Raw genomic sequence first — 11,399 nt, forward strand, 5'->3', positions numbered from 1 at the left:
CAGTGTAGACAGCATCACAAACACCTATTGGGTCCAGAACATTTTCATCCATTATCGTCACAGATCATGATGCAACCCAAGACAAACAGACAACAAATTATAAACAGGATGCCCTTCCACCTTTTTAAAAATCTATTTAAATCATTTCTTAAACGTCTACCACAAACAGAGAATACATATCAATATGATATAACAGAAAGGTTTCATCCAAGTCTCTGTCCAGAGTAGACTACAGCTCTCTGAAGAGAAGGCTTCAGAGCCGTCTGTCTGCCCGTCCTTCTGGGAGCCGATGGGCCGGTCATTCAGAGGGGCAGGAGGTGGACCAGGTCATTCAGAGGGGCAGGAGGTGGACCAGGTCATTCAGAGGGGCAGGAGGTGGACCAGGTCATTCAGAGGGGCAGGAGGTGGACCAGGTCATTCAGATTGGCAGGAGGTGGACCAGGTCATTCAGAGGGGCAGGAGGTGAACCAGGAGCACATTCTCCCCCCGTATGAAGAGCTGGTTGATGTGGCGCGTGTGGACCCGCCCGTAGGGCTGGGACTCGCTCTTCTGGGGCCCCTTCGCTGGGGGCCTGGGCTCAGAGCTTTCTGGGGGTCCGCTGCCTGGCCTGGGGTCCCTTCTCACACACCCCCGCCTGGTGTCCTGGCTGTCTGTGGAGGGGGGCTTGGGTTGAGGACGCAGGGTGGTTCGGGTATTGGGCTGAGTTTTGCCCTCGTCTGTGCGCTCTCTCCCACCTTCGCCCCCCTCTGGGCTCTCCTGGACCCTCAGCTTCTCAAACAGCTAAGGGGGGGGGGGGGGGGGTTACTATTAACATAGCACACAACTCAACAGCTAAGGGTGGGGGGGGGGGGGGATACAGTGTGTGGTATAAGATATACAGTGGAAGAGCCCCGTCACCTACCCGTGTGACGGTGAGGGCCTTCTCGTGGTACAAAGCCTCTCCAAGAAGAGACTCCCTGTAGGTCTCATCTACGTCCACCATTGCCTGGAAGACACAAGGACAGGAAGGTAAACAAATGACAATGGTTTTAAATTGCACAGACTGGATGGACATCCGTGAACTGAGGGACCAGCTTCCTGTTGACTCGGCCCAATATTCAATGGTGAAATCACACACGTATAGGTTTGATACTGCCTACCTGCCTGTCAGGCAATGTTGGGACTATGCGGTTGGAGCTACGTCTCACCATATTCCAGAACTTGTCGAAAGCTACTATGAAGCCGGAGCACACTCCTCGAAGCCCCTTGAAAGTTCTGATATGAACTTTGACCCTTCTCCTCTCCTCAACACAACGGTGCAACTGCCCAAGAGGACTTCCCGTGTGGACTGCGCAAACAGGAAGAAAAATCAAAACAAAATGTATCAAACGTTGCATGACTTAAGCTAGCGATAGGCAACTAAATGATTGATAGTCATTAAGAGAGGTCAGAGGTTAGGACGTACGAGGCATCCTGGTAAGGACGTTCTTGGCTGGTTTCGGCTGCCTCCTCCTCGGCGTCGCAGTGCCACTGCTGCCCTCTCCCCCCTCGGCATCGGGCAGGTTGTTCACCATGAGCTTCTTGAGTCTCTCGATGCGCTCGGGGTCCGCCACCCCCTTCATGGCTTTCAGCCGCTTTTTCTCCACATTCTCCGGCTTGGCTCTGCCCCGTCCCCCCTTGAGGAAACTCTCATACGCGGCTACGTTGTTGAAGCACTTCACGTCGGGGTATGGAAGAGGCACTGTAGGAGCATATAAGGCCAGCAGCGGATCAAACTTGTCTGAGCTCACGTCTAGCTTAGCGGCTAAATCCTTTTCTTCGCTATCTCGATTCGCACCCGACTCTCCTTCAGTTATTTGCGTCGTACTTGAACTTGACGGGGCGCTTATTTTACTGACAGATTCAGGCAAACTGTCCTTTTTTCTTTCTCTCTCCTCCATGTTCGAAACAACCGCAGACGGCGCGTGCACAGAGCTGGGGATTATGGGAAAGTTCCTTGTCATCTGCTATGACTAAACTGCCACAAGAGGGCGCTACAGTACCATGTCCTTCATCATGTGGGATGGGCCCTCTCGGAGACGGAACGGAAATTCGGAGCTTTTGCTATAGTACGACCTTTTTCATTGATGGAGTGTATACAAACCAACGTGTGCTGTCTTTTACTTCGCTACTAAAATATATAATCTGTTTTGTCAATAACGATACCAACACTAATAGCACAGCTAACTTAATACAATACGCTGCACATGCAATTTGTATTATTAGGTATTTGATACTTGCCAAAGATGATGCCGATCTTTTGTAAGTAACGTTATCAGCTTCTGAATGAGCTGGGTTGTATGTGGTTGTCACTGGGTCGAAGTGCTATTTGAAATCCTTACTATTGCTTCCACCTATGTCTATTTACAGAGTAAATGGGCTGCAACTTATTCAGAGCTGCGTTTCTTCCCAGCAGAACCCCCATGCTGACTCAGGTGACGTGCAGGCTTCCTGGAGGCATTAAGACGTGCATCCTCTCACCACAGGCTCGTTTCTGTACCAGCGCAAACAGAATGGCCAAAAGCAAGTTTGAATACGTCCGCAATTTCGAAACAGATGACACCTGTTTGCGAAACTGCTACATTGTGGTACGACTGGACGGACGCAACTTCCACAAGTGAGTAGGCAACTTAAGTGTCACTATAGAAGTTGACTCTTAATCAGCGACAATGGCAGATAACAAAAGCCACTCTTTGTGAAGCCTTTCACTCGATACCCTGGGCCTGAGCCTCTGTGTGTTTGTCTGCAGGTTTGCGGATCAACACAACTTCGCCAAGCCCAACGACGACAGGGCCCTGGGCCTGATGACCCGCAGCGCGCGCTCCGTCATGGAGGATCTGGACGACATCGCCATCGCCTACGGACAGAGTGACGAGTTCAGTTTCGTCTTCAAGAGGACCTCCAACTGGTTCAAGAGGAGAGCCAGGTACAGCAGCGGCCTACAATACACACACACACACACACGCTGAAACTAATACTGCATAGTCAGCTCAGCTGTGGTAACCGGTCTTAATGTTTGTGCCTCTCCCCCTATCCCCTCCACGCCTACCTCCTCTCCTCCCTCTCTCCTCTATCCATCTCCACCTCTACCTCCTCTCCTCCCTCTCTCCTCTCTCCATCTCCACCTCTACCTCCTCTCCTCCCTCTCTGTCCATCTCCACCTTTACCTCCTCTCCTCCCTCTCTCTTCTGTCCATCTCCACCTCCTCTCCTCCCTCTCTCCTCTGTCCATCTCCACCTCTACCTCCTCTCCTCCCCCTTTCCTCCACGTCTCCTCCCTCCCTCCCTCCCTCCCTCAGTAAGCTGATGACCCACGTGGCCTCCCAGTTCTCCTCCTCCTACGTGTTCTACTGGAGGGACTACTTTGGGGAGCAGCCCCTCCTCTACCCCCCCGGGTTTGACGGACGGGTGGTCCTGTATCCCAGCAACCGTAACCTGAGAGACTATGTAAACTGGAGGCAGGCCGACTGTAAGCGCACACACACACACACACACACACACACACACACACACACACCTGTCCGTAAGCTCACTCTCACGGGCACTTGCTCATCACGTTGTGACGAGTGTGGAGTTCTCTAGTGTTCTTCTGTGTGTTCTTCTGGGCCGATGTTCTGTGTTTTCCCCTCGTTTCCCCGTCCAGGTCATATCAACAACCTGTACAACACCGTGTTCTGGGCGCTGGTTCAGAGAGGCAGGCTCACCGCAGCCCAGGCGGAGGAGCGCTTAAAGGTGAGACCCGGATGTTGGTGCTGTGATCTAACACTCATACCCCTCTAAGCTGTGTGTGTGCTACTGCAACAAGAGATATTAAGATGCTTCCTTTTGTATATAAAAGATTCTACGGTGGTTTATTCAACACGACATTTTTACATTACATTACGGTCATTTAGCAGACGCTTTCTCCAAAGCGACTTAGAATAATTGCATTTAACGTAGGAAAAGCCAATGTACTACTACTTGCCAGAACTCAGAGGTTCTGGCAAGTAGACATGGATTTCTATCTGTCTTAGGGAACTCTGGCCGCAGACAAGAACGAGATCCTCTTCACCGAGTTTGAGGTGAACTACAACAACGAGCCCCTGGTCCACAGGAAGGGCACGGCCCTGGTCTGGGAGAAGGTGAGGTCTCAGGAGCGCTCACCCTCTCCTGTCCATAGGATCACGGCACAGCTCGTCTAACTCCATCCCTGTCCCCCCCCCAGCGCGACGAGACCGTGGCCAAGCAGGTGAAGCTCCCCAACGAGGAGAAGGAGAAGGAGGCGCACGTGACCCGCCCCCGGAGGAGGGTACACGCCCACCACTGTGACCTCATAGGAGACCAGTTCTGGGAGGAGCACCCGGACATTCTGGAAGACGATGGCTGCTGACCCCTGGGGACAGCAGAACCCTTAAACCGTGTGACTGATGGGGGGGGGTCAGGTTCTGAGGCAGGACGCGTCCAGAGAGGACGGACCGGGACTCAAGCGACTCGCTTGTTGCCGATGTTGCACACGAAGAGATGAAAGACTGTACTGAATTATTCTGTGTGTGTGTTTCTCGCACTAATCATGTGCGTACAGTGGCTTTGTTTAGATGATGGAAGTAGTGGACTACATTAAGGGATGGAAGTAGTGGACTACATTAAGGGATGGAAGTAGTGGACTACATTAAGGGAGAGTGTCCTGTTAGATTGAACCCTTCCAGCTATTCACTGGAAGTTTCCTCCACAGTGGTGGATAAACAGATCAGGCCTCGCAAAAACACATGATACGACCACTATTAAATTAAGTGTTTTATTTGATCTTTTTAACCATCCATCCATGATTTACGAATCCTGTTAAATACGTTAAAGGACTAACACGGTGATTGGTCACACTTTCTAGCGTTTTCTATTCCAAATTTCAACCGGTTGAGCATGTTTTCCTCTGCTGCGTCAGGCGAGGATAACCACCATTATGACATTAAGTCTTAGAAAAATCTGTTTAAAATGCATTTAAATGACTTAATAATAAAGAAAAATTATGCACATTTGTTTTGTTCTTGCCTAAAGACATCTGGCAAATGTCACTCCACCACCATGTTCAAGCTAAAGCAGGAGATTCCTGCCAAGCCGGTGAGCTTGTTTCATGTGGCGCCTGGTGTTGACCTGGCAGAGCTGAGGGAGGAGGAGGAGGAGATACCAGCTGAGAGCTCTGATAGACTCCTACTGTTGGATGCATCTGCTGGGTTCTCACTGTGGCCCATGCATGATATATCTCTGTCTCTCTCTGTGTCTCTCTCTGTGTCTCTCTGTATCTCCATCTATTCTCTATATCTCTATCTGCCTTTCTCTCTGGTTTACATTCCAGTGCTGTTATATACACCACTTACTACAGGAGTTCTTGGCTGAAGCTCCTTACTGTATGTGTGTGTGTGTGTGTGTGTGTTTCAGAGAGTGTGTGAGAGAGAGAGAAGGGTTGATATCAAATGCCACCATGTCAATACACGAAAGGAGTGTTCTTAGCCCTAATATGAATGGGTTTTTTCAGCGTATGTGTTCAGGGGGTTAAATATGAATGGGTTTTTTCAGCGTATGTGTTCAGGTGGTTGAATATGAATGGGTTTTTTCAGCGTATGTGTTCAGGGTTGAATATGAATGGGTTTTTTCAGCGTATGTGGTCAGGGGGTTGAATATGAATGGGTTTTTTCAGCGTATGTGTTCAGGGGGTTAAATATGACCACAGGCTTCTGGTAAATAGGGCGTGTGAGGGAGCCTTTAATGGAATAACATGAAAATCAATACCTGGCTTCTACACAGTCCTGCTGCCTTCTGCCAGGACTCCATTTAGAGGCGAGCTGAGAGGGTGGATCTGGCTGCCCTGTCACTATGCAGCCCTAAGAATACCACACTCACCACAGACTGCTGACCCCAACACTTCTCCACGTGTGTGAGTGCGCGGATGACATATTTAAACACAGATAAGACAGCCGGCTTTAGTTGCAATGGCTGCTGAGAGTTTGTTTGCCCCTCTGCTTATGTTGCCAAAGCCCTCTGTCTGGACATGCCCTTCACACGGATCCATTTAGACTTTTGGCTCCAAAACATTTTGCGATGTGACCTAAAAGCTAAAGGTGCTTTGAACATGAAAAGCTACAATTGGTGATTAACAGCTAGAATCTAATACTGTGACAGTCTTTGTGACCGGCCACTGGGTCGGCATGCTTCAGAACATGACCAGTCTCTACACAGAGACCAGTCTCTACCCAGAAACCAGTCTCTACCCAGAGACCAGTCTCTACCCAGAGACCAGTCTCTACCCAGAAACCAGTCTCTACCCAGAAACCAGTCTCTACCCAGAAACCAGTCTCTACACAGAGACCAGTCTCTACCCAGAAACCAGTCTCTACCCAGAAACCAGTCTCTACCCAGAGACCAGTCTCTACCCACATGACCAGTCTCTACCCAGAAACCAGTCTCTACCCAGAAACCAGTCTCTACCCAGAAACCAGTCTCTACCCACATGACCAGTCTCTACACAGAGACCAGTCTCTACCCAGAAACCAGTCTCTACCCAGAAACCAGTCTCTATGCATATGACCAGTCTCTACCCAGAGACCAGTCTCTATGCATATGACCAGTCTCTACCCAGAAACCAGTCTCCACCCACATGACCAGTCTCTACCCAGAAACCAGTCTCCACCCACATGACCAGTCTCTACCCACATGACCAGTCTCTACCCACATGACCAGTCTCTACCCACATGACCAGTCTCTACCCAGAGACCAGTCTCTACCCACATGACCAGTCTCTACCCAGAGACCAGTCTCTACCCAGAGACAAGTCTCTACCCAGAAACCAGTCTCTACCCAGAGACCAGTCTCTACCCAGAAACCAGTCTCTACCCACATGACCAGTCTCTACCCAGAAACCAGTCTCTACCTACATGACCAGTCTCTACCCAGAGACCAGTCTCTACCCAGAGACCAGTCTCTACCCAGAAACCATGTGTGCACTCAGCCTCAAAACCAGTAAGGTTTGGTCCATGGCGCTCAGAAAGCTGCCTGGGAGCTCAGCCACCTCGGACCATGATCAAGTACGCACACAGGGCCATGATCACAGGTCCCTACCAAGTACACACACAGGGCCATGATCACAGGTCTCCACCAAGTACACACACAGGGCCATGATCACAGGTCCCTACCAAGTACACACACAGGGCCATGATCACAGGTCCCTACCAAGTACACACACAGGGCCATGATCACAGGTCCCTACCAAGTACACACACAGGGCCATGATCACAGGTCTCTACCAAGTACACACACAGGGCCATGATCACAGGTCCCTACCAAGTACACACACAGGGCCATGATCACAGGTCCCTACCAAGTACACACACAGGGCCATGATCACAGGTCCCTACCAAGTACACACACAGGGCCATGATCACAGGTCTCTACCAAGTACACACACAGGGCCATGATCACAGGTCCCTACCAAGTACACACACAGGGCCATGATCACAGGTCTCTACCAAGTACACACACAGGGCCATGATCACAGGTCTCTACCAAGTACACACACAGGGCCATGATCACAGGTCCCTACCAAGTACACACACAGGGCCATGATCACAGGTCCCTACCAAGTACACACACAGGGCCATGATCACAGGTCCCTACCAAGTACACACACAGGGCCATGAACATGGTGGTGAACCTGATGTTTGGTGTGTTCCTATAGCTCGCAGTGTTAAACGCTGAAGCTGAGAATCCTGTATTTCAGATATCTAAGTCATTTCATAGTTTCAGAGTACAGTGGACCTGACTGGGCTTTAGTGGCAGGAAACGTTTACATCGCCTGAATGAATGAAAAATAAAAATGAATGAAAACAAAACAAACTAGAAGTGGTGCTCTGAGAGAACAGACCTCCACCCCTGAATAGATTGTGTGGCTCTGTGCCAAAATGAAATGGGTTCTAAATTGGCCCGTGCCACACCCCTCCCCCGAGTTTCATGAAAAGCAGTCTGGTCGTTTTTGTGTAATCCTAGTCCAGAAAATGAATGGAGGTGAATGGTCGTCCGGGCTGTGTTTGGGCATCTTGTGTACCCGCCCTGTGATTCGCTGGGGCGGAGCTAAAAATGACTGGAGGTGAATGGGTGGCTGTATTTCGGCTATAGTCTAGTCAGCTCTGTAAGTGTAGTCTGCTTTGTGGCGCCCCACTCGGATCACAGCCGGTGGGCGACGATGCAATGCATTCTGGGCTCTCCTCCCGCACACCCCAGTCCAAACCCAGAGTCTCTAGCACCCCCACACAGGGAGCTGGCTTCGTTCTAAGTTTTGTTTTCATTTGTGGATCCGGCCCATGATTCTGATCCGCTCCAAAATGTAATGTGTTCTAAAGTGGGTTGGTTCAACCCTCCACCGAGTTTCATAAAAGTCGGTTTGGTAGTTTTATAAGTAATATAGTCCAATAAATGAATGGAGCTGAATTAATGGTTCTTAGATGGACCATGCTACACCCTTCCACCGAGTTTTCGTGAAAATCAGTCAATGGGTTTTTGCATAATCCTGCTAACAGACAAATGCACGCACCCACAAATGCACGCACAAACTCACGCACGCCACCGAAAACATTACATCTCGCCCTGCACTGTCGCTGGGCGGAGGTAATTAATAGAACAATATAAACAGTAGGCCTACACAAGACGTTTTAAAGGAATAGATGCATTAAAATCTTATTACTTACAGTTTTTTTTCTCTCTCTCTCTCTCTCTCTCTGTCTGTCTCTCGTGGGTGATAGGGGAGGGATTATCTCTCCATGAGAGATGCGCTGATCCGGAGCATCTTGCAGACTGAACAGAGACAGTACGATATTGTGCCGGCGCCGCCACCCGCGCACACCGGGAATCCTATCACTGTTATGCGCACTGCACAGCGACTTTTGGCAGCTTATACCGATTTTAGTCGTACGCGTATAGTCGCTAATTTTAGAATGTGTCTCCGACTACATCTGTGCCTTTTTGATGTGCTTATAGATACCGTTCCTGGTCTGTGCCTGTATTTGATAGTCGCCTTGTGTTGCACGTCTGTTTCCGAAAGCGACGCTTATAACGGTGAGTCCGTCCATTCATTATAAGGATTGCTGCGTGTATACCTGTACAAAATTATCACGCACATAGACCGACTAGTTTGAAAGATTTATTCTCATTCAAGACATTCATTGCTGATTTTCATGTGTCTTACATTTAACAACTCCTCAAGCCTTTATTGTGAACTGGCTGCTAGTATGACAGTGTTGAGTAAGGAGCCATACAGTCATTCATCCAGCTAATCAATCGGACCAATCAACTAATACATCTTTTAGTCAGTCAATCATCAATCAATCTGCAGCTGCTGTTTTGCGTGTGACAGACATTAACCCTTGTAAGGGGTTTGGGTCTGTTGGACCCATTTCCAATGTTTACTAAAATAAAGATCATACAAGTAATACTTTTTTCAACCTGAAACTCGGTGGCCTTGGCTTATTTTATGTGAAGAACATGGAGGATAACTTTTTTTTGTGTGTTTTTTTTTGGGGGGGGCGCCTACTCTACACCCCCCTACACATTTACATCACACAGAAGGGGTTGGGGTCCACTGGACCCCAATGTAATACAGTAGGACAGTAGCCTACACTACAACTACCCAGACTGCATGGACCAGAGTACTCCTCTGTGCCACACACATGCCCCCCTCACCAAGACGCTCTGTCTCAATCTTGCTGTTACCCTGACTTCTTCCTACCTGGAATTGATGTGTGTGTGTGTGCTACTTTAGAGATAAACAAGTTGAATTAGGTCTTGATCATAACTGTTTATATGTGATGTATGTATAGGTAATCTAGTAGAGTCTCTAGCCTGCACAGGGGCTGGGTTGTGGGTTGAAACCCCAATGGGTCCAGCAGACCCCCTAACCTCTTCTGAATACAGAAAACCCTAAAACCCTAAAACCCTAACAGCCTGTCTGTTCCTGTCAGCAGAGCTGGGCGGCCGGCAGAGCCCTGACCGGAGCAGCCTGGGGCTGCTGGGGGGTCATGAGGTCACCTATCCTCGCTGGCTGCACCCCGGCAGGCACAAGAGGGCCCCCCCACAGGGAGAGGAGGTGAGTCAGTCTGAGGGGGCCGTCCCATACGGAGCTGCCCGACCTGTAGGGGGCTCCACAAAGACCCTGATCTGAACTCTGTCTGCCTATTATTCTGCCTGTCTGTCTGTCTGTCTGTCTGTCTGTCTGCCTGTCTGTCTCTCTACCACACTCTCTTGTTTCATCTTGTTTCATGTGGCGCCTGGTGTTGACCTGGCAGAGCTGAGGGAGGAGGAGGAGGAGATACCAGCTGAGAGCTCTGATAGACTCCTACTGTTAGATGCATCTGCTGGGTTCTCACTGTGGCCCATGCATGATATATCTCTGTCTCTCTCTGTGTCTCTCTCTGTGTCTCTCTCTGTGTCTCTCTCTGTGTCTCTGTGTCTCTCTCTGTGTCTCTTTACCCGAAAACCAAAAGATAAACACTCATCCTCCCGCTAATCCCAATTCGATACCCCGGCCTCTGTGCTGTTTGGACAGATTTCATAATCTGTTGTGTGTGTGTGTGTGTGTGTGTGTGTTCCTCCTCAGCGAGCGTCCAGGGTGGAGGTCCTGATCAAGGTAGAGGGACGGGATCTGAGACTGCGTCTCCAGAGGAACCAGTGAGTTTCTGTCCACCTGTCCTCTGTTTACACAGCGGGTCCAGCAGATGTAGGACACTATCCCATTAAGACGGGATAAAGACCTTCTCGCGGGGACAGAGAGAGAGGACACCCGCTATGTGTGCCTTGGGCAAACAGGAAATGAGATTATCCGCATGTCCGGGACTTCCTGTCCACTAACGGGGCAGAGGGCGTCTGGCAACAATAAGAGCATGATATAGGAGAGACAATAAGAGAGTGATATAGGAGAGACAATAAGAGAGTGATATAGGAGAGCCAATAAGAGAGTGATATAGGAGAGACAATAAGAGAGTGATATAGGAGATACAATAAGAGAGTGATATAGGAGAGCCAATAAGAGAGTGATATAGGAGAGCCAATAAGAGAGTGATATAGGAGAGCCAATAAGAGAGTGATATAGTGAGACAATAAGAGAGTGATATAGGAGAGACAATAAGAGAGTGATATAGGAGAGACAATAAGAGAGTGATATAGGAGATACAATAAGAGAGTGATATAGGAGAGACAATAAGAGAGTGATATAGTGAGACAATAAGAGAGTGATATAGTGAGACAATAAGAGAGTGATATAGGAGAGACAATAAGAGAGTGATATAGGAGAGCCAATAAGAGAGTGATATAGGAGAGCCAATAAGAGAGTGATATAGTGAGACAATAAGAGAGTGATATAGGAGA

The 11,399-nt window shown here is 49.3% G+C and overlaps 3 protein-coding genes across 3 annotated transcripts in view; 2 read left to right on the forward strand and 1 right to left on the reverse strand.

Annotated features, from left to right (window-relative positions):
* Positions 1-319: 319 nt before the first annotated feature.
* On the reverse strand, positions 320-1,919 carry lsm11 (LSM11, U7 small nuclear RNA associated; the record flags this gene model as incomplete). Its single annotated transcript, XM_084448530.1, has 4 exons — positions 320-780; positions 902-985; positions 1,188-1,327; positions 1,445-1,919. 4 exons carry the CDS (start codon positions 1,917-1,919, stop codon positions 448-450), a joined length of 1,032 nt encoding a protein of 343 aa, XP_084304656.1. The 3' UTR covers positions 320-447.
* A 198-nt stretch (positions 1,920-2,117) lies between these two features.
* On the forward strand, positions 2,118-4,983 carry thg1l (tRNA-histidine guanylyltransferase 1-like). Its single transcript, XM_084449199.1, has 7 exons — positions 2,118-2,280; positions 2,435-2,635; positions 2,768-2,944; positions 3,317-3,486; positions 3,661-3,749; positions 4,031-4,138; positions 4,222-4,983. Exons 2-7 carry the CDS (start codon positions 2,442-2,444, stop codon positions 4,384-4,386), a joined length of 903 nt encoding a protein of 300 aa, XP_084305325.1. The 5' UTR covers positions 2,118-2,280; positions 2,435-2,441; the 3' UTR covers positions 4,387-4,983.
* Positions 4,984-6,196: 1,213 nt separating this feature from the next.
* The window catches only part of adam19b (ADAM metallopeptidase domain 19b), a gene marked incomplete at both ends in the record, with an annotated part of 40,346 nt that continues 35,143 nt past the window's right edge, over positions 6,197-11,399 (forward strand). Inside the window, 3 exons of the mRNA XM_084448531.1 lie at positions 6,197-6,413; positions 10,001-10,122; positions 10,633-10,703. Of these exons, the coding sequence (XP_084304657.1) occupies positions 6,197-6,413; positions 10,001-10,122; positions 10,633-10,703 (410 nt within the window). The remainder of the gene's footprint in view (positions 6,414-10,000; positions 10,123-10,632; positions 10,704-11,399) is intronic.

This window comes from Borostomias antarcticus (assembly GCF_949987555.1).
Source record: "Borostomias antarcticus genome assembly, chromosome: 14".
Classification (NCBI taxonomy): Eukaryota; Metazoa; Chordata; class Actinopteri; order Stomiiformes; family Stomiidae; genus Borostomias; species Borostomias antarcticus.